This window comes from Anabrus simplex, chromosome X, assembly GCF_040414725.1.
Source record: "Anabrus simplex isolate iqAnaSimp1 chromosome X, ASM4041472v1, whole genome shotgun sequence".
NCBI classification, from domain to species: Eukaryota; Metazoa; Arthropoda; class Insecta; order Orthoptera; family Tettigoniidae; genus Anabrus; species Anabrus simplex.
The window spans coordinates 97,959,733-97,983,316 of record NC_090279.1 but is presented as its reverse complement, the minus strand read 5'-3'; the positions used below and the strand labels follow the sequence as shown (position 1 = coordinate 97,983,316).

Below are 23,584 nucleotides of genomic sequence, written 5' to 3'. Positions count from 1 at the left end.
GTTTAACTTTAATGATCATTTAATAACATTGCTCAACAGTATTCAAGTACACGTAATTTTTGTTTAAGGACGGAATAGGACATTTCCGAGTGCCATTAAGTTTGCTTAATTTATCATGAACATGCTAAAATGTCTTGAACTTACACGGACTGTGCATATTGCGCTCAATATTGTGTTCTGATGATAAACTGACGAAATCAGAAAGTTTGGAACTGTGGCGATAAAGATTTGTGACCTAGTACAACATCCCAGCCTGCCATGCCAATATTAGCGGATTCATGTCGTGAACCTGACATTATAAATTGTACATAATTTTCCAAAGTATTAATTCGGCTGACTTACAACTTGTGGTCAAACATTCAGTTTAATTGTTTTACTTTCAAGTGATAATTTATGAACCATTGTGATTCAACTAGCTGTTTGAATCAAAATTCGATTGTCAATTTCATTAACATTTGACTTATATAACTTGCAATGAATATGAATGAATGAATGCAATATTTAAAAGTCGATGTTGATTTAAATAACAGTGCTACAAGTGAGTTGAATGCCATACGGGGGACTTGTATGCGCGTTACGCCTCACCTCTCAGTATTATCGTCTGAGATCGAACCCCGCAACGTGTGCACATAGAAATTCGTGAACTCCTAGATCCTCCAGAACTTCGAGAAATTCTAGAACGTCGAGAACTTCACATCCAGGACGGGCATGGTTCCTATCGAGATCGTGTCCAGTAACCATTCCGGAGTCCGGAGATTCCAGCCTGTTACAACGCTTCAACTCAACTTGTATGAAAGGTGATATGAATTTGTTTCCATTGAATAAAACAAAATTTTCAAAGAAATATAAGTTCAATGAACTAATATCCCTCTCTGTACCAACTCCAATGTTTATGTGCCACATCCTTAAAAATATTCCATGCTCTTCAAGCTAGTGTCACCGGCCCCAGTGTGTGCAATTTACACCATTTAGTAACACTAGCAGTTTCTGTCTATATCGTTGACTGTTAATAATCACAACCAACAATGACATGCAGTTATCTATATTGACAGGGCCGGTTTTGCAAGCCGGAGTCTAAAAAAATGAGCGGGTGAATCACTTCAAGAATTATGGAAGGAAGCAGAGGGTCGTCTTTATCCTTCGAGCTGCAATGTCTCTCAATTGTTCCAAATGATAACCCAGTTTTGAGGTTCGATAATAAGGGAGACAGACTAGCCCTTAGACGTAATGGCAAGTTAGCGGCAATAAGGGATGGCTTTAACATGTTCATTTCACAGCTACCTAAAGTGTTTGTTTCATACGAAAATACTACTGTGGGCGAACAGAAGGTTTGCTTTAGGGGAAAATACCCCCTAACCAAGAGTAAAATACTGAATAAATGTATGGCTCATCTCGGATTTGGACACGGCTAATTTGTGCGTTGCTGAAGTTTGGAATGTAAACCAGTAAACGGACAGAGAGAAGTGAACCAGGGAAGGAATGTGGTATTGAAACTTGTCAAGGATATTGAGGGAACAGGGGGAAACGTTACTACATACAACTTCTTCACCAAATTCACCCTTGCTAGCGAGCTTCTGAAAAAGAATCACAATTTCAGCAATGACTGCTGTGGTCTTTTTAAAATGACTGGGACATTCCTAGAGACTTAAGACTTGCTGATCCCATGCTCCGTACTCCTTGAACAGACCTATTCCCAGGAACTCAAGTTTTCATGCAGCATTTAATAATGGATCAGAAAACTCATAAGACTTAACCAGTTCTCCACTACACAAAATTGACGTGAATCTATGATGGATAGTTTAGTATAATTACTTACAAAAGATAAAAGATGATCATCGAAGAGACATACGCAAGTGCCGGCCAACAAGTGGTATAACATGGATGGTACATGGGGGAAGATGTAAATAATATACAAGGAGTCACGAAAATACAAAGACACAAGTGTATGAACAACAACTGGCTACTTTGGAGGTATTGAAACAAAGGACACAACAAGTTACAAACAGTAGAGCATAAGAAATATCAAAAAATATTTCACAACAAATCACAAAGGAAATATTACAAAGATCAGTGATAGTGACATTAACATTTACAATTAGATTCATTAACAAACACAAAATTCCTAACCAACTGTACAATGAGAAATAAGGAACATTAGCAAGGATATCAGAAAAAAATAATAGCAGAAAACCGCTGACTTAGGGTGAAGACGACTGCAAATGAACATAATCATCAACAATACAGTTTGTTGTCATGGTCCTACATGATTGAATCAATACTCCTAGAGTAGCCCAAAATGAATACATGAAACTCAAATTAATCTCCCACTACAAAAAATGCCACTAATTCTCCTTAGATCCATGCACGGTGATCTGTTCATAAAAAAGTTGCAAGATAAAGCACGGTATAGAGTGTCGCTACATATTGTTTGCGAATTATCTGAGATTGATTCAAAAATTTATAAAAATCAGGATCCTGATTCCTCTGGTAAAGTGTTACATAGAGAAACGTGTGTTATAAAAATGAGGAAACTTGTTGTAAGTTCACAAACGACAATATACACAATTAAAACATGTCTAAAAATATGTGTGAGAATAATGGTTAATTTTGGTGCAAACTTACATTGATACCCTTAAAACATTTTTAAAAATAGCCAATCAATCTATATACATGAACAATAAGAATGTCTATGGCTAAAATTATTGTCTAAAGTTGCAAGTTCAAAGTATGAATGGAATGTGGTTTAAGGCAACTCAATTTAAAGTCGCATAATGGTTACTATGAACCTTACGTAGTTTAATCATTGAAAGATGACACTGAATATTCTTGTAGGAGGCTTGTAGTGTTATCATACATTGTACAGCTGTGTGACTGATGGAGTTGTTATTGTTATTAAACCCGTATTTGTACGGTGCGTCCACAGTCTCCTCATTTTTGTTGAAGAAGTGAAAAAAGGTTCACAACTGTGTGTGGCGTGTATGTCTTTACTAGCTGATGTGATAGCCTACTCTTGTACTATTAGTCAAATACGGACGCTAGTGCTCACAGTTGGCTAAAGCTTGAATGTTGGAATCGACTATTGAGGGATGTGTGGTGAAGAATCTGTAATGAGAGGAGGGTAGAAGGATTTTTACGATTAGAGAAACAAAGGTTAAATTTGTGTATTCATTTACTTAAACAATCAACCTTTCAGGTGTGTACTAGTTGCATTTGCAAAGTCAGACTGAATGACACTTACACTTCTAGTATTGTATCTGTGTGGAATTGAGGGAACAGGATGTGGCGGAGGTGAGGAGATGAGTGAAGCATTGGGCTTATGCACTATTCGCTGTAGACTTAACATTTACAGCGATAATGGCACAAACTTCTTTGGAGCAGCTAAAGAAATCAAGGCCTTTCTGCAAAACAACCCTCAGAAAACCAACTCTTCACACACCTGCAGGCATGGGACAGACATGGCATTTCATCCCTCCTGTAGCACCACACTTAGGTGGAATATGAGAATCACCTCTCAGGAATGATGGATTCTTATCGCTTCACCAACGAAGAATGGACCACTCCTAAAACATGTACTCATATCCTCTCCCAAATACTTTTAGATGTGTTTTAATTGTGTAAATTGTCGTTTGTGAACTTACAACAAGTTTCCTCATTTTTATAACACACATGCTTCTCTATGTAACACTTCGACTAGAATAATCAGTGTAACACTTCGACTAGAATAATCAGGATGCAGATTTTTATCCTCTAGGCATGAGATGACAGCTGATGATGCCCATGCAATGGGTGAAACATGTCCCCCTAAATAAGTATGACAAGATGTAAATCTTAATTTTAAAAACCCAATGTGTACTGAATAGGAGGATTTCAATGAACTTTTGTAACTTTTTTAAATTAATGTACATTTCAATATGGACCAGTCATGAAATTTGTAGCATATAATTATCTGAGATTGTTGTAAACAGCCCACAGAGTGAAATTTAAGTCAGCTGTTCATATTGGAGTTGAACCCTTTACACAAATAATAGATCAATGTTGTGTAGGAAACTATTATCTCATATTAAGACTATAAATCCAATCATAGATCAAGAAGGCAATCTTCATGTTGGCAGAAGTCTGCACAGTAGTCCAACACAAGTGGAGTGGAAACATTAGATATTCTGTATCATATCATCTCAAAAATATAATTGTGATGGCAGGACACCTCGAGTACTTCATCCTGGCACTCAACTCTCTGAAATACAAGTTTAGGATCTCAACAGCAAGGGGGACGGAAAGAAGTGTTCTAAGTTTAATGCAGATATCTCAGAACAATTAATGCAAAATACACAAACGGTCCATGTAACCTCAACGTACCTATTCCCATTCCAATTCTCATCAAAAATGGTGTGAGATCGAACAAGACCAGACTGCCCAGCTACCAAGGCTGTCTACACAGACATTATATCTGATCTCATCACAACAACACATCCCTCCGCACTGTATTGACTTAGTTCTCATAGAGGTCAACCCCTGAACATGTACAGCGATAATGGCACAAACTTCTTTCTGCAAAACAACCCCCAGAAAACCAACTCTTCACACAACTGCAGTCATGGGACAGACATGGCATTTCATCCCTCCTGTAGCACCACAATTCGGTGGAATGTGGGATGCAGCTGTTAAGAGTCTGGTATATCACCTCAGATGAGTGATGGATTCTTATCGCTTCAGCAACAATGAATTGACCACTCTTACAACACATACCACATCCTCTCGCCAAAGCTAAGTGACGAGCCTTTTGACACTTCTTACCTAACTACATCCCATTTCCTTATAGGAGAGCCAATTACTATACTCCTTGACCATGATTATACTTCCTCTCCCATCATAACCCTGCCCGCATGGCTATATATTCAGCACCTAACCCAGAACTGCTGGAAGCGATGGTCAAATGAATATCTCAATAAACGGGCAATGAAATACCCCATAGCAACATAATCATACTGAAAGAAGACGACACACACGCTATGAAGTAGACGATAACAGTGATCAAATGTGGATCCTGGTAGTGACAAATTCATTCATGTAACAACTGTTCAGGTGAGTAACGGTGAACTTACAAGGCCTATTCAATAATCCTATCCCTTAAGAAGTATGAAGCAGAAAGGCAAGATAACTCTTCAATGGCTTATTTATTCATTGCATGTTTAAGTCATATTCTAAGTCACAATGGACTAGTAATACCACGAACACATTCGGAAGATTAAGAATGTTTTTCACTTGCCATGAGATGGCTACAATGTGTGTAGTAGGTATATAAGTGAACACTCACAGTAAACAGGCATATCACCTGCAACTTGTATCTACAAATAATTTTATTATCTAGAAATCAATAATTAATATAATCAATAATACTACAAAGTTGTTTCATTTGGAAGCAACTAGAAAAAATACCCTGTAATACTCGTAGTAACAAAAGAATGTATCTTACAGCTACTTTGCATTGGAAAATATTTAAAAAGTCAAAAGTATTAGTAGTAATTATAAGAGCTCCCAAATGATATAGAGTAGAGGTGTTTGGAGCAATCCTACCTGCTGCACAATTCATAATGCAAGGTCGTGGAAAAACTTGAAGGAAAAATGAAAATTAGGTAAGTAAACAATCTCATAAAAAAGTATGTTTTCCGTAGGACTATTAATAGTGTCCGCTGAAATAAAGGGTCAAACACTGATATCTGCTGAGCCATTTTCTAACCATTTTTAATACCTGACGATGGCTTATCAAATTATGTACATTACCTCAAGAGAGTTTTCCTGTGTTGACCACGGCTCGGTTAACTCTGATTTAATTTCCTCTTTCACATTTATCACTTCTGACACATGTTCAATATGTTCCTGTGGAAAGTAAGATATATTAGGTATGCTCGTAACACATATCTACAAATATAGTCACGAACAAATAAGCATGTTAATACATTAATTGCCAGTATTACAGTTACTTTCAAAATTTCACTATTTAAGGAAGATTACTACCAGCAGAGGATTATTCTAACTAAAGGCTGTACTGAGAATGGTGTTACTGTTCCTCCTCACTCCTTATGTGAGATAAAGCATGAGACTGAGAACAAAATATAACATGTGAAACATTTCCTAGCCATACCAGAATATATACTACCAGGGATGGAATTGGCACCATCTTGCACAGAATTTGGAGGGAAGCAGCCATAGGCATAAACACTAAATTATATGATATGTTTTCATATATGTACAGTCATATCAATCAAATCTTAAAAGTTGTTTGAACCAATTACAAATGAGATTAAAATACCTTGAAATATTGGAATAACATTCTCTACTCTGGTTTCACCGACCTCACAGGGGCTACATAAAGTATTAAGACAGTTCTGTTTCAAACAGCATATTTCAATGCTTCCAAGTGTAAAATTTAAAAAAATTAAACAGGAAGCAGGCTTACCACAGTCATATGTGAGTGAAAGATGTGATGTAGCCCAAACTCAAGGCAACCACAAATGAAATATTTTACTACTACAATAATGTAGTGTTCTGTGAAGAACTGTGTGTATAAGGACACTCTCAGTGGAGAGTCAGCAGTGTCAGAGTGTACATCTGCAGTTTCAGAAGATCTTTTATGATCTACTACGAGACCTTTAAATTTCTCACTTGAATTCATAAAAACCTTGTTGCCACTAAAGGGGGAGGGACTGTGATCAAAAACTTATGTTCTAATAGAACTTAATCTACCAATAAAATTGAATTAAAATATAAAGTTCTGGATTATACTGACTTAACCCATTTAATATAGTACAGGCTTAACCATTCAATATAGAAGAGAACAGTATTTAAACTAAGGAATGGATGAAAAGGATGCACAAAAAGGAGAGGTCAATAATGACAAAGAGGAGACAAATTTTTTTAATGTGCCTTAAGTCCTCAAGGTGTCAGGAGAGGCATATTAAAGAAAATTTTCTCAGAAATCATGTATTCTAGAGCCCTTAGACATTATTCTCTATATAACATACAGTCTGACCTATATTCGAGGAATAAAATGAGCTAATCACTAATCTCCTTTTCTAAATGGATTCAATGTCTGAACAAAATACTTATTTTGAGAGAATGTACATTCAGATTTTAAGCTATTTTATCTCTCATATGCCACAGGCACATCTACTCTTTCCTTAACACACATATTTTCCAGCACATTGTGGATGTGAGGATAACCCAGAGTAATCACCTGTGTTGACATTTTGTTTAGCAGACTGGTGTATCCAGTCTCAATATCACTGACGAAAGATTTGTGACATAACTTCTTCTCCTTTTTCGCTAGTTGCTTACATCATACCAACACAGATAGGTCTTATGGCGACGATGTGATAGGAAATGCCTAGGAGTTGGAAGGAAGCGGCCGTGGCCTTAATTAAGGTACAGCCCCAGCATTTGCCTGGTGTGAAAATGGGAAACCTCGGAAAACCATCTTCAAGGCTGCCGACAGTGGGTTTCGAACCCACTACCTCCTGGATGCAAGCTCACAGCCGCGTGCCCCAGACCGCACATCCAACTCGCCCGGTTAACTTATTCTACACTATGTACGATATGGGTAATAATTTTTAACATGTGGTTCTAATGGTGATGCAGTAGTGTTGAAAGATATTAGTTTAAAAAAAGTACAATGGGCCAACCATCCTCCAGTATAATCAGAGGGGAAAAATAGAAGAGGTGCAACCCCTAAACCAAAGTAATTTCGATACTGACAGTAAAAAGTACAGACTTATCCAACCCCAACCTTAATATACGTGCTAACAGTTTCCGATATTGTCACACATTTCTTTAACATAATTCTCATATCTGTACAAGTTTGAAGCAGTAGCATTATAAGAAATATTAAACCTAGTGTTTTTGATCGGGAGTGTGCTCATATGCCGGGTTCAAGTCTGACATAACAAGAAATACCAAAGGTAGAGATCCTGAACAGCAGTACACTCACATCTTGAATATGTTCAGACACCATTCTCTTCTGTAGTGCCTGTAACTCAGAACTCAAAAAGCACACATTTATTCTCAGAATAGCACTCACTAATTGCAGAATTTTATCTTTAAGCAACTATTGGGCAATATCTCATATGTAAATTAGCACTTCACAGTGTTTGCATTAGATTATTACTGTCAGGTCACAGTTATTCATTGAACATCTCTCTTCAAACTGTCAAGGTTTTCGAAGACTGTGAGGTGCCAAAATGATGCACAGGAATTCACATTCAACGGACTAAAACTACAGACATATGCTGTAATTCAGCTTCCTCAAATACCTCTAGACCTAACCTGAATCATACCCGCTGACATGAAATTAGCATGTCATCAGTTTACCCCCTGAGCTATCAGATGAAAACCCATTGAACTGAAAGCCACACTAACAGAAGATTGCAATGGACTGTGATTAGAGTAGCAACAGGCAGAGCAAGGAAAGATGATAAAAATATCTTGCATCTTCTCCAAAATTTTCCACTGCATCTCCACATTCATCAGGGTGTTTGCTTTAGATGAACTATGCTCACAGTAAACTTCCAAGGCAGAATTTTTCTACGTGCTCACCCAACATCCATGTCACTGTAAAGAAGTTTAAATGATGCAAATCTGACTTGGAATTTCTTTTGGAGGAAAAATGATCTCCATGAGAGCCAGGGAGCTACTGGCCATAACCTAATTATATCTAGAACCCACCATTTTCCAGCACCTCGGCAACTTCTAGCACTGCAATTGACTAATATTATAGGAAATGACGTCAATACCACAAAGATACCATTACCACAAATGCAGAATAAAGAAATGACCACACACCCTCCAGAAATCCATTTCAATAACCAACAGAGCTAATCAATAAACATCAGTCAGTCAATAGGTATTTATCACTTGAAATGCCCTGAAGCCTCAATCTTGAGACACTGCTAATCACAACTTTGTCACTAGCTGGACCTAACCAAGGCTCCTTCAACATCAAGCCTCCAACATTGATCCTAATTTATGACACCATCAAACATAGAATGCATTGCCATCTCCCTAGTAAATGCCAGAGGCCAACTGTCCACCGGGCGGTCATTATCCGGTGGCATATACCACCAGAACCCCTTTCCTTGTCCCATGAATGATGTTTTTCTCACTAGTTTGACCCATACATGTACATCAATAGTGTGGTTTGTAGTTCCCATGGGTTGGCAGCTTTGTGTAGTGCGCTGTGGCACATTCCCAGACAAAGAAACAAAACCGAGTCATACTACGCATAGAAGCTCATGCAGTAAAAGGTAATTGCTGGTGTTACTATTGAGGAAGCACATAGAAAATTATGCCCCTGCCAAACTTATTCAGCTACTAAGGGCTAATTATTGACCTCTATAAAGTTATCTGGAATGAGCTTACAAGTGATGCACTTGTTGTTCCTTCAAACCAGGCTGGTTCCTCTTTTATCTTTACTTCCAGGTCCATTTCACACAGCAACTGAAGTTGTTAGAAGGCACTGGGGTTGTTGATTACTTCCAATGACCTTACACTGAAACATAAGCCAGAAAAATACATTACCTTATTGATGTCATTGCTACTTATGTTATTTATCAACAGACTAAGCAACAAGCATGTAATTTTACATGACCGTCAATATTATGATCATACAAAGAAACTCAAAATGTTACATGTCTGTTGATATTGTGCTCATACGTATAGGACCTCAAGTTTTCTATGACTGATACAACGATCATAACTAAGGACCTCCAGTTTTACATGACTTCTAATACAGTGATCATTTCCATAGGAAAACATAACTTAACATATCTGTCAATATCAAAGTCCCCTAGTTTTAAATGACACCTTATATCGGATGAATAGCTATATAACATACAGTTTTATATGGAACTGAAACTGCAACAAGAAGACCTTTCATGTTAAAAATCCAACGTACCTCACTTGCGATCAGAAAGCACAAAACTTCTTGAAAATTCAGTGACCATTCTGTTTGCATATCACTCCATATCTTGGAATATTTCTACCATTTTTATCCTTTGCAATAAGCTTCAAAACTAACTGAAGAAGTTCACAGTGCTTTGTGATTTTTTCTATCAAAATTTTCCTTCTCAGGGTCAAATTCTCTCCAGCCATTCTCCTCTCATCAAGATGATTCACCATCTCTTTATTTGAGACATGTTCTATCCATCTGATCTTCATCAACTTCTGATAATATGGCATCTCAAAGGCTTGAACTCTATTTTTCTCGGTACTAGTTATTATCTATGTTTTACTTCCAATATGATGTCGTACTCCATACTCAGTATAGACATAACTTTTAAGTTTTTCAATCTGTTGAATCTAAATAACATGATGGAGAACAGATGGGAGTTTAAGCAGGATTTAGTAATGATATATATCGATATTGAGAAGGCATATGCCAGTGTACCACAGCAAGTAGTCTTGGATGCATTGATAAAAGAGAAGGCAGGGAGAGCAGAACCAGTTATAAAAACCACAAATGAATGGTAAGTAGCATGAAGATTATGATAGGACAAACAAACCGGTTCAAATAGAAACAGTACTTCAACAAGTATGTGTATTATCCCCTCCACACTTCATTACAAACATGGATGAAATCCACAAGAGTATACAACAAACAATGGGAACCAAGGAGGCAAAGGCCTTAATATTTGCCGATGACACAGTAATATGGGGAGAAGATGAAATGGAAGTACAAGAACAAGATACTGTATGGAATCACGAGATAGAGGAATATGGAATGAAAATAAATGTGGAAAAGTATATGATAGTAGTGGTAACGAGAGACAATAGAGAAGGAAGTGGGAATATTGAAGGAAATGCAAGACCATTAGAAGTTGTGGAATGCTTCAAGTATTCGGGGAGAATAATTGCAGAAGATGAGAAAATAAATTAAGAAATTAGAAAGAGAATTGAACAAGCCAATGGGTTTTACCAATATGTGAGAAGTAGGCCTATAGTCTGTAACTGGGACGTCCCAAAAGAATGCAAGAAAATCCAATGTATTACACACCAATTTTCACATATGCTTCAGGCATATGGACAACAACAAAACATGATGAAAGCAGAATGCAAGAGGCCAAGAAGAAATTCCTTAGAGAAGTAGTAGGGAGGCCATGAAGGGATAAAATCAGAAACGCAGAAATCCGGGAGTGAATTGGATTACCTGAACTGAAAGGCAATATGGAGACCAGTAAGCTGAAATGGTATGGACACATGATGAGAATGGAAGAGGATGGAATTCCCAAGTAAGTATTTACAGAGAAAGAGATCGGAGAATGCCCAGAAAGGGGTGAATGGATATGGTGAAAGAGAGTACAGAGAAGAGTGGAGTAAAAGTAGAAAAAATATTCGAGGAAGGAAGGGAGTGGTGGAGACAGAAAAGCTGAGGAGCATACCAGCCAACTTTGAAAACGAGAAATCTGAAGGATTCTTAAGCGGAAAATCTTTAACACGCGTATGCGTAAGTATTGAGACATAATGAAAAAGGACAGCAAGGAGGGGGAGAGATTATAAACAATACTAATACAAGTCAAATAAATCGAACCTCGATGCATCGTTCCCGGAACTGTCGTTTTCCCGTATTAATCGTTGAATTTATTCGGTCCCAAAAATGTTCCGTATAAACCTATGTTAAATTTCCCCACATCTATCGTTTCTCGAACTATCGTTTTATCGCAATGATCGTCGAAAAATATTTGTCCTCTGTCACAATTTTCCCGCATTGATCGATCATACGTAAGGAAAAACAATACGCAAAGGTTTTTTAAATTTAGGAGGACTGTTCAATACTCTTAGCATACCGTATAAAAGCGGCAACCTGTTACGCGAAAACGTACGTGCGATTCGGAGTTGGTAGTCTTGAACAAGGTTATTGTAGGCTGGAGAGCTGTGTACAGGTCATTCACGAGCAACCTCACTACGAGACTCCTGGTGCCAACGCTTCTCCTCGGCCCACTAACCGACCCCTAGAAGTATTCTTGTTTACAAGAATTAAAACGTAGGCAGCGTAAAACTCAAATTTGTCACCATTTTATCCGTTGGTATAGGCTGGCTAGGGCTGCCAACGTCGTCTAAAAAAAGATAAAACCGCGCAGTGCGCCAGATAGGTTTTAATTAGTCACGGGGTGATTAATCGCGTCGTACCTTGTGGAGTGTATGGGATGCAAGAGGCCTGTTGACCGCTTTGTTGCCCTCTGCCCAACAGTCCTGAAAACCAGACCTAACCAAGCCAGATCAATAATCTTTTCTCATAGCCTAGTCTTGTAACTAGTTCCTAAGTTGGCAACTTCGCACAAGCTGCTGTGACATCATTCGAGACGCGCCGCGTTGAATTTCTAACCTCTGTGCAATCGTCTGAGCTGAGCTGCGGGAGCCGCGCCGTGTTGGGTATCCAACCTATGGTTCGCAAAGAGTCTACGGAATCTATTCCTAAATGTATGTTATCGCTGTAATACCCACGTATATCTTTAATTTGCAATAAGAGAACTAAACCTAAAGCTTTTCCACTATTACGAAATGTGTAAGCAAATGTGAAACGAAACGGCGCAAAAGTCACGCTTTTTTTTTATCTCGTAGGCTTATATTATGTTTGCAATATTTTCATACCGGTATGAGCCAAATGGTTAGCACGTGTTGGTCTTTGGTTGAAGGGGTCTGGATTGAGTCGAGGATTTTAACTTTCCTTGATTAATTCTAACGGTTCGGGGGCTGTCTGTTAGCCGAATTAAACATTAGAATTCATCTTAGGTAGGGCCGCATTTTCATATGCGCGTAGATCACGCTACAACTCGAAAGACCTGCACCTGGCTTCGGAGGCCACGCGCCGTTATTGTTGCTGTTTTATAATAAAAATATGTTTGCATAGTGAAGAGTGCCCCAAAAGAGTACCCGTATTTTATTATTTTGCTTTCCCCCTATTATTTATGTTGCCCGCATTTATAATCTTCTCGCATCCGTCGTCATTTACCCCTGCCCCCTGAAGAACGAAGCATCGAGGTTTTACTGTATACAGTATGTTATAATCACCCCTGAAATTAAATATTTGCACAAAGTTCCATCTTGACGAGTGCTCATCTCTTTTCAAGGGAACAATTTCCGTGATCGTATAAAACAAGGACATTAAGCAGAATATGCCTCCCGAAAAGAGTGATAATATCGTTTCTTAGTTGAACTCATTAAGAACATTACTACCTCGCTTAGAAATTCCACGAGTTTCAGATCTACCGCTAATATTACACACGCACACGAACAAAGCCTTTCAGCTGCCACGAAGCACGACGCAGTTACTAAAGTTGTTTTTTATAAATTCACAGTCTGCTACTTTTCACGGATCTCTTTTCTTCAAAATAGCAGCCTGCTACTTGTTTGAGAACATCTCATTGAATGAAGTAGCAGTTGAGGTCGAACAGGTGACAAAATCAAATACAGTAGAGACAATACGCGACACTTCCGGATTTAGCCTTGTTAAACTGGGAGACAAGTTGCAAGCGCTCCTAGTGGCGTGACCTGAAAATTCCCGCTAATTTCAAATATCAATTGAAATGTATATACAGAAATGGATAAATAAATTACGTCTAGAAAGAAAGTGTTACTAAGATATTAATTTCAAAGTTGCTAAAGCAATTCAGGATAAATGAATGAAGATTAATTTAACAGGTTATTTTAAAGACTGAAATTAGACATATAATCAAGATGTGAAATGGACTGCAGTGAAAGGGTTTGATATTTCATTTACGCATTACCTTGTTAGCTTTAGCATTCCTGCATGAACCTTCACGGTTAGATTTGTTTTTTCTCATTTGAAAGCATTGTATCATCACATTAAAACACTTAACAACAAAAATATCAGCACATTCCTTAAACACATGATTCAATGAATGTATATTTAAGAGCTGGACAATTTTCCTATTAACCTGAGGCCTACTAACAGAAAGAAACTCTATAAATTTAGCAAAAACATTCAAACTTTCCCTATAAGCAATACTTACAATAATTACATTACATTAGGGTAAAGCAAATTTGCATCATCATATTGTTTCAACAAAATATGTACATTTTTATATCACCCATATTTTCTTCAGTGCTTGACAATGCATTACGGCATTTCAAATGGGGTAACTTGGAACACAACCAGCCACACACATATGTATATATATTTCCCTTAATTAAATCAAACCTACAGATCACACGTACAACAACACATCAGAACTGAAGGTTAACTGCTGCATTATACAATAAAATAAGCTTATTGTATTTTAAGCCAGTTAAAATGTGGGTCGCGCAGTTCAGAAGTTTAGGAAGTACTATAAAATATCTTTGTAACTGGAAGAATATATATGCAAACACAATATTTACTTATATTCTCTTATCACGAGGGAAACGGAAGAAAGACCTCGAATCCTTCTGCACTACATAGTTATTGCAGCCAAACACAGCATGTATCTTCCCACTCATATTGAGAGGAGATATGAAGGAAAGACACACGCTCCAATTTACTTATGTCAACTTAATGCAAACGCATAAATAACGCAAAAACTTCAAAAACAAACACACGTGCCCTTATGACAGAATCAGTAACTCTCAGGTCACTCCGCTAGATAGAGCTCTAATGGCTGTCCTTGGATATCCCGCAGAGTGTCGCCTATTGTCTCTGCTGTATTTGACAAAAGCACGGTGAAAATCGATAATGTGATTATCGATTCATGTACCGGTCGAATTTCAAACACTGCATCTCGTATTACCAGCTACTATCGAAAGTCACACAAATCCGATTTGACCACAGAAAGCGAAACCAAGCGCGGATATTCAAAATCCGTACAATAACGTTGTTCATCCGTACAGCCATAAAACACACTCAAAATCCGTACATTTCACGAAACAACCGGAATACATGGCAGGTATGGAGGGGGTCTTGACTCACTTTTGAACTCAGAAGACAGGGAGAAGAATCTGTTGAACTGGAAACAAAAATTTTCACAATACTGCTACCAGCTCATTTCATCGAACAATGCCACCAACCTTGACTTCAGTGTCCTTTCTTTATTTTTCCGCGCATGTCATATCTAATGACACAACCGAGTGGTGTTTACCAGAGCGCCCCTTGAAGGGAGTTCTGTGTCAAACAATTAAATTAATTATTATGCAGTTTTTATTGTTCCCCAGGTGGTACGAAAATTGTCTGTGTTGAATACCTCGAGTAGTGCCTCAGTGAATTCATTTCAGCCAATAGCAGTGTTCGTTAGTCACTTTGTGATATTTTACTGTAAATGTAATTATACTGCACTAACAATGAATACTACAATTTTTCCTACAGGTTATACAAGCTTCGTTCCTGTGGCTAATTGAGTCGACTCGTATGCATTGCCAGGGAACAGATTTCTATCTAAACATATATCAATTCAGGAAACTATACTCAATTGTATTTTGTATATTGAAACGTAGGGGACAATATTGAAGTCAGCCATGGCAGATTTCCTACTGTTGTTTTCCTAGCCTTTTCTTAAATGATTGCAAAGAAATTGGAAATTTATTGAACATCTCCTTTGGCAAGTTATACCAATCCCTAACTCCTCTCCCTATAAACGAATATTTGCCCCAATTTGTCCTCTTGAACTCCAACTTTATCTTCATATTGTGATCTTTCCTAATTTTAAAGACACCAGCCAAACTTATTCATCTACTGATGTCCTCCCACGCCATCTCTCCACTGATAGTTCGGAACATACCACTTAGTCGAGCAGCTCGTCTCCTTTCTCCCAAGTCTTCCCAGCCCAAACTTTGCAACATTTTTGCAACGCCACTCTTTTGTCGGAAATCGCCCGGAACAAATCGAGCTGCTTTTCTTTGGATTCTTTCCAGTTCCTGAATCAAGTAATCCTGGTAAGGGTCCAAATACACTGGAACCATACTCTAGTTGGGATCTCACCAGGGACAAATAAAGCTCTCTCCTTTACATCCTTACTACAACCCCTAAATACTCTCATAACCATGTGCAGAGATCTGTACCCTTTATTTACAATCATATTTATGTGATTAGCCCAATGAAAATCTTTCCTTATATTAATACCTAGGTATTTACAATGATCCCCAAAAGGAACTTTCACCCTGTGAATGCAGTAATTAAAACTCAGAGGACTTTTCCTATTTGTGAAACTCACAGCCTGACATTTATCCCCGTTTTTTATCATACCATTGCCTACCGTCCATCTCACAACATTATCGAGGTCATTGTGCAGTTGCTCACAATCTTGTAACTTATTTATTACTCTGTACAGAATAATATCATCTGCAAAATCATTATCTCTGATTCCAATCCTTTACACATATCATTGATATATATAAGAAAACATAAAGGTCCAATCATACTGCCTTGAGGAATTCCCCTCTTAAATTTCACAGGGACAGATAAAGCTTCACCTACTCTAATTCTCTGAGTTCTGTTTTCTAGAAACAGAGCCACCCATTCAGTCATTCTTTTGTCAAGTCCAATTGCACTCATTTTTGCCAATAGTCTCCCATGATCTACCCTATCAAATGGTTAGACAGATCAATTGTGATACAGTCCAATTGACGTCCTGAATCCAGGATATCTGCTATACCTTGCTGGAATCCTACAAGTTGGGCTTCAGTAGAATAACCTTTCCTAAACCCAAACTGCCTTCTATCAAACCAGTTATTAATTTTGCAAACATGTCTTATATAATCAGAAAGAATGCTTTCCCAAAACTTACATACAATGCATGTCAAACTGACTGACCTGTAATTTTCAGCTTTATGTCTATCACCCTTTCCTTTATATACAGGGGCTACTATTGCAACTCTCCATTCATTTGGTAAAGTTCCTTCATGCAAACAATAATCAAACAAGTACTCCAGATATGGTACTAAATCCCAACCCATTGTCTTTAGTATATCCCCGAAACCTTATCAAATCCAGCTGCTTTTCTAGTTTTCAACTTTTGTATCTTACTGTAAATGTCATTGCTGTCATAGGTAAATTTTAATACTTCTTTAGTATTAGTAACCTCCTCTATCTGGACATTATCCTTGTAACCAACAATCTTTACATACTGCTGACTGAATACTTCTGCCTTTTGAAGATCCTTGCATACACACTCCCCTTGTTCATTAATGATTCCTGGAATTTCCTTCTTGGAACCTGTTTCTGCCTTAAAGTTCATATACATACTCTTCCATTTTTCACTAAAATTAGTATGGCCACCAATTATGCTTGCCATCATGTTATCCTTTTTTTTATGTTATTTGCTTTATGTCGCACCGACACAGATAGGTCTTATGGCGACGATGGCACAGGGAAGGGCTAGGAGTGGGAAGGAAGCGGCCGTGGCCTTAATTAAGGTACAGCCGCAGCATTTGCCTGGTGTGAAAATGGGAAACCACGGAAAACCATCTTCAGGGCTGCCGACAGTGGGGTTCGAACCCACGATCTCCCGAATACTGGATACTGACCGCAATTAAGCAACTGCAGCTATCGAGCTCGGTCATGTTATCCTTAGCTGACTTCTTTGCTAGATTCAATTTCCTAGTAAGTTCCTTCAATTTCTCCTTACTTCCACAGCCATTTCTAACTCTATTTCTTTCCAACCTGCACCTCCTTCTTAGTTTGTTTACTTCCGTGTTATAATATAGTGGGTCTTTACCATTCCTTAACACCTTTAAAGGTACAAACCTATTTTCACATTCCTCAACAATTGCTTTAAACCCATCCCAGTGACTGTTTACATTTTTATTTACCGTTTTCCACCGATCATAATTACTTATTAAAAACTCCCTCATGCCTGTTTTATCAGCCATATGGAACTGCCTAACAATCCTAATATTAATCTCTTCCTTTCTATCATATTTATTTTTAACTATGACAAAAACTGCTTCGTGATCACTAATACCATCTATTACTTCGGTTTCTCTATAGAGCTCATCTGGTTTTACCAGCACCACATCCAGAATATTCTTCCTTCTAGTTGGTTCCATCACTTTCTGAATCAGGTGCCCTTCTCATATTAACTTACTTGCCATTTGTTGGTCACGCTTCCTGTCGTTCGCATTACCTTCCCAATTGACATTTGGTAAATTGAGATCACCCGCTACAATCACGTTTCTTTCCATATCGTTTCCCACATAGCTGATTATCTTATCAAATAATTCTGAATCAGCATCTGCGCTACCCTTTCCTGGTCTCTACACTCCAAAGACATCAAGTTGCCTATTATCTTTAGAAATGAGCCTTACCCCTAGAATATCATGCTTGTCATCCTTAACTTTTTCGTAGCTTACAAATTCTTCTTTCACGAGAATGAATATCCCCCTCCTACCATTCCTAACCGTGAGAAAATTTCTGCATCCATTATATCATTTCTCAGCCTTGATTCAACTCTTATTACAACATCTGGCAAGAATATATCTATTAAATTACTTAATTCTATTCCTTTCTTTACAATACTTCTACAGTTGAGCACTAACAGTTTTATGTCATCCCCACTCAATTTCCAGTTCCCTGTTCCTTTAACACCGCTCTTAGGCCACTCTGTTTCCCTGAATGTACCTCCCTATAACCCTTCTAAACAAATTTCCTAACTTATATGTACCACTGTGGTTTAAGTGAAGGCCATCTGAGCGCAGATCCCTATCTCCTACCCACCCATTAGGATCTAGAAATTTCACTCCCAGTTTCTCACATACCCACTCCATAGTCTCATTTAAATCCCCAATCACCCTCCAGTCAGTATCCCTCCTACACAGGATTCCACTGATAACAATCTCTGCTTTCTTAAATTTCATCCCTGCTGCATTTACCAGATCCCTCACATCCCCAAATATGTTGGTACTTATACCTACCTGTCTTACGTTGTTAGTACCAACGTGAAACACTACCACCTTCTACTTTCCCTCCTCCCTCTCTTCTACTTTCCTCAACATCTGCCTTAACCTAATTCCTGGATAACACTCTACTCTGGTACCCTTTCCTCCACACACTTTCCCGACATGTCTAACGATAGAATCCCCCATGACCAGAGCCTCAACCTACCCACCTCATTTGATGCCCTCCCCTCCTGGTCAGTGCTATCTTTCCTGACAGCTGCAGAAGCTACTTCCACCTCCCTTTCCTCCATCCCATGACCCTGTTCCACCTGTCTTATTCTGGCCATCACAGGTCACTTTATTAGTACCGGTATATCATTGGTTTTACTTTCAAGTAACTACCTTTTACAGTTTCCACAGCCAAAATTTATTCCTGAAGATTGCTTTTCTATTCCTGCTAGCAGTTTAGTTTTGCACTAGGCCTAACAAGTTCTTGCTGATGCTTGTTGTTTAAAGGGGCCTAACATCGAAGGTCATCGGTCCGCTATCAAGTCCATGGGAAAGGCATAAGATTAGATATGCAGCGGCATTAATTAAGGTTAATTAATGATAAAATGCGGAAACCACGTAAATGTTTCTCAGGGCTGCCGATCCTGGGATTCGACACCATGCTAACTCACCGCCACTCACCCCTGAAGATCTTATACACCAGTAAACCATAGAATTACCTAAATCATCACGAATAAACATCGGATATATCTGTTGTGGGGTTATGATGTGATACAGAAGAATCTCTATAACAAGACTGATATTACAAGATACAGATATCTTTAACGGAAACCTCTCATGATTTCGAACCGTACTACCATATGTCGCAGCATACAGTGTAAAGAAAAACTCAACAATCACAGCGTCACTATAAAATTGCACACGGAGGTAAATAACACACCAAAACAATAATTAAAATTATATACTACATACTCTAATTTCTTTCTGAAATTACCATCTGCGTAGCTCTTCAGAAAAAAATCCTCATTCCACTCAATTTAAATACACGATATATTGCTACTACACACGACTTGCCAACACTTGGAACGCAAAGGCTGGGAGATTTCAAACAAGCAAGCTAGTTATATGCGTATACACCTTTTATGCTTCATTAAAAATACAATTTAAGAAAATTAAAACATTAAATATTAAAAATATATAGAATGCTGAAACTGAGAAGGATTAGTATTAACTTCTTACCGTTCTCAACTGAGATCTATAAATTTAGCAAAAGTAATTTATTGAACTGGAAAATTACCGACAATAGGGTAGAGGTTACGGACACACGGTAAAATGACAGAAATAACTATTCCTCAATGAAGAAAATCCGAACTGCACTTAAAAGAATAAGATATACAACTGGCTAATACGCGCTATATATTACAATATACCAGCCACTTCGAAACAAAACTGTACCGGTACATTTGAATGTTGTTTAATCACTTATTGAACTCTTGAAGAATAAATTTCATTTGTAGGATTCAGTAGAACAGACTGAATTTAAGAAAGGATAAATTACTAGTGACAACTACAGAGTATACGCCACTTACCGAAGAAAGCACTGGCGGCACTGGTTCTAATGTGTCGCTATATCTGGCTTAAAGGATATATAACAGAGAAGGAAACTCCCCGGGTGAGGAAAAGAAAAGTACGAGAGCAGGTCCATGAGTCTTAACGTATGTGGATAACCATGGAAGGAGGAATCAATTCACTGAACTTTACGATCCAATTCTTCGTATACTAAAGGAAATAAAATCGTAGGTACGGTTTTTATACATATATAGGACACATGCATTACCATTATAGTCCGTTATGCCTTTCGGCGTTCAATCTACAAGCCTCTGTGAATTTACTATAACGGCACGTCGCCACAATCCCCTCTATTTGCAACTAGTGCTGTGGCCTCATTTTGTTCTATACGTCTTATCCTTAAATCGTTAGAAATGGAGTCTAACCATCGTCGTCTTGGTCTCCCTCAACTACTCTTACCCTCCATAACAGAGTCCATTTTTCTCCTAAGTAACCTATCCTCCTCCATTCGTCTCACATGACCCCATCACCGAAGCCGGTTCATGCGTACAGCTTCATCCAATGAGTTAATTCCTAACTTAGCCTTTATTTCCTCATTCCGAGAACCCTCCTGCCTTTCTTCCCACCTGTTTGTACCAGCAATCATTCTCGCTACTTTCATGTCTGTCACTTCTAACTTATGAATAAGATATCCTGAGTCCACGCAGCTTTCGCTCCCGTAAAGCAAAGTTGGTCTGAAAACAGGTCGATGTAAAGATAGTTTCGTCTCGGAGTTGACTTCCTTCTAACAGAACACTGTTGATTGCAACTGCGAACTCACTGCATTAGCTTTACTACACCTTGAATCAATCTCACTTAACTATATTACCATCCTGGGAGAACACACAACCTAAATACTTAAATTTATCTACCTGTTCCATCTTTGTATCACCAATCTGACATTCAATTCTGTTGAATTTCTTACCTACCGACATCAATTTAGTCTTCGAGAGGCTAATTTTCATACCATACACATTGCACCTATCTTCAAGTTCCAAGATATTACAGTAGACTGCAGGTTTTCGGCACAATCTGCCATTAAGACTAAGTTGTCAGCATGGGCCAGACTGCGTACTGCAATTCCACCTAACTGAATCCATCCCTAACACTTTTTACCATTCAGCACATGATCCACATAAACTCCGAACAACAAAGGTGAAAGATTATAGCCTTGTCTAACCCCTGTAAGTACCCCGAACCAAGAACTCATTCGACCATCAATTCTCACCGCAGCACAAGTTTCAACATAAATGCCTTTGATTGCTTTTAATAATCTACCCTTAATACCATAGTCCGCCAGTATGGCGAAATTTATCCCACGGTACCCTGTCATATGCTTTCTCTAATATCTACGAAACATGAACACAACTGTCCATTCATCTCGTAACATATTTCATTTACTGGTGCATACTGAAAATTGGATCCTGACAGCCCCTCTATGATCTGTGACCACACTGGTTTTCATCCAACTTCCTCTCAACCACTGATCGCACCCTAATTCCAAGATACCAGTGAATATTTTGCTTGGTATACTAATCAATAAGATACCTCTATAGTTGATGCAATCCTTCCAGTTCCCTTGCTTATAGATAGGTGCGATTACTGCTTTTGTCCAAACTGAAGGTACTTTACCAACACTCCATTCTAATCTTACTATTCTATGAAGCCATTTCATCCCTGCCTTCCAACTATACTTCATTGTTTCAGGTCTAATTTCATCTGTTCCTGCTGCCTTATGATAATGGAGTTTATTTACCACCCTTTCCACTTCCTGGAGCGTAATTTCACCAACATCACTTTATTCCTGCCCATGAGCTTGATGTTCGCGACACCACCAGGAGGATTTCCTTTTTACGTTGAGAAGATTTTCAAAATATTCCCTCCACCTGTCCAATATTTCCTGGGATCTATTATGAGTTCACTTGAATTACCCAAAACACTGTTCATTTCCTTTTTCCTTTACTTCCTGAGATTCTTTATTACTGACAGAAAGGTTTCGCTGCTGGTGGACCTAGCTTTTCCAGGTTAATACCACAACCTTCCCACGACTTTCTTTTTTTTTTTTTGATTCAAAAACTATTTGTTTCGCTCTGTTTCATTCATTTACGTACAATTCCCTGGCTGCATCAGCCTTTGTTTGGAGCCATTTCTGATAAGCCTTCTTTTTACGTTTACAAGCTGCTGTCACTTCATCATTCCACCAAGATATTCGCTTTCCCTACCTTTACACACAGTCGTTCCTAGGCATTCCCATGCTGTTTCTACCTCAGCATCCCTGTATGCCACCTATTCTCTTTCTATATCCCGAACCTGCTTACTCTCCACTGTTCGAAACTTCTCACTAATCATATCCATGTACAGTACTTCTGTCTAATTTCCTCTTCCTGGAGATTTTCCATTCTTATTCGTCTGCAGAAAGATTTCACTTTCTCTATCCTAGGCCTAGAGATACTTAGTTCACTACAGATCAGATAGTGGTCTGTAACACCTAAAAATCCCTGAAAAAATCATACATTCCTAACAGACTTCCTGACATCCAGACTTCCGGTTAAGATATGGTCTATTTTATAGATCTGGTACCCCAACCCCCAAATGTGAATAGCCTTATGCTTGAAGAATGTATTCGTAACTGCTAAACACAAACTAGCAGAGAAGTCCAGCAAACGCTTTCCATTCCCATTAGCTTCCATGTCTTCCCCACATTCACCAATCACCCTTTCGAATACTTCAGTTCTATTTGCAACTCTCGTATTGATATCGCCCATTAGCACTATTCTATCCTTGCTGTTGACCCTGACTACGACGTCACTCATTGTTTCATAAAATTTGTCAACTTCATCTTCATCTGCACCCTCCCATGGTGAATACACTGAGACAATTCTCGTCCTAAGTCCTCCAACAGCCAAATCTACCCACACCATACGCTCATTTACGTGCCTAACAGAAACTATGGTGCGAACAACAGTATTCCTGATAAACAGTCCAACCTCATAATCTGCCTTTCCCTTTTTAACACCCGTTAAGCACCCTCTATTATCTCCTGTCTCTTCCTCGTTATCTCTTCTTATCCGAATATCACTTACCCCTAGTACATCCAAATGCATTCTTTTTTGCT

The 23,584-nt window shown here is 38.4% G+C and overlaps 1 protein-coding gene across 1 annotated transcript in view; it reads right to left on the bottom strand.

The window, feature by feature from the left end:
* Positions 1-19,893, bottom strand: part of LOC137503324 (zinc finger protein 3 homolog) — a 49,597-nt gene extending 29,704 nt beyond the window's left edge. Inside the window, exons 1-3 of the mRNA XM_068230875.1 lie at positions 19,856-19,893; positions 9,412-9,541; positions 5,782-5,877 (exon numbers count right to left, since the gene is read on the bottom strand). Of these exons, the coding sequence (XP_068086976.1) occupies positions 5,782-5,877; positions 9,412-9,477 (162 nt within the window). The 5' untranslated portion in view covers positions 9,478-9,541; positions 19,856-19,893. The remainder of the gene's footprint in view (positions 1-5,781; positions 5,878-9,411; positions 9,542-19,855) is intronic.
* Between the last annotated feature and the right edge of the window lie 3,691 nt (positions 19,894-23,584).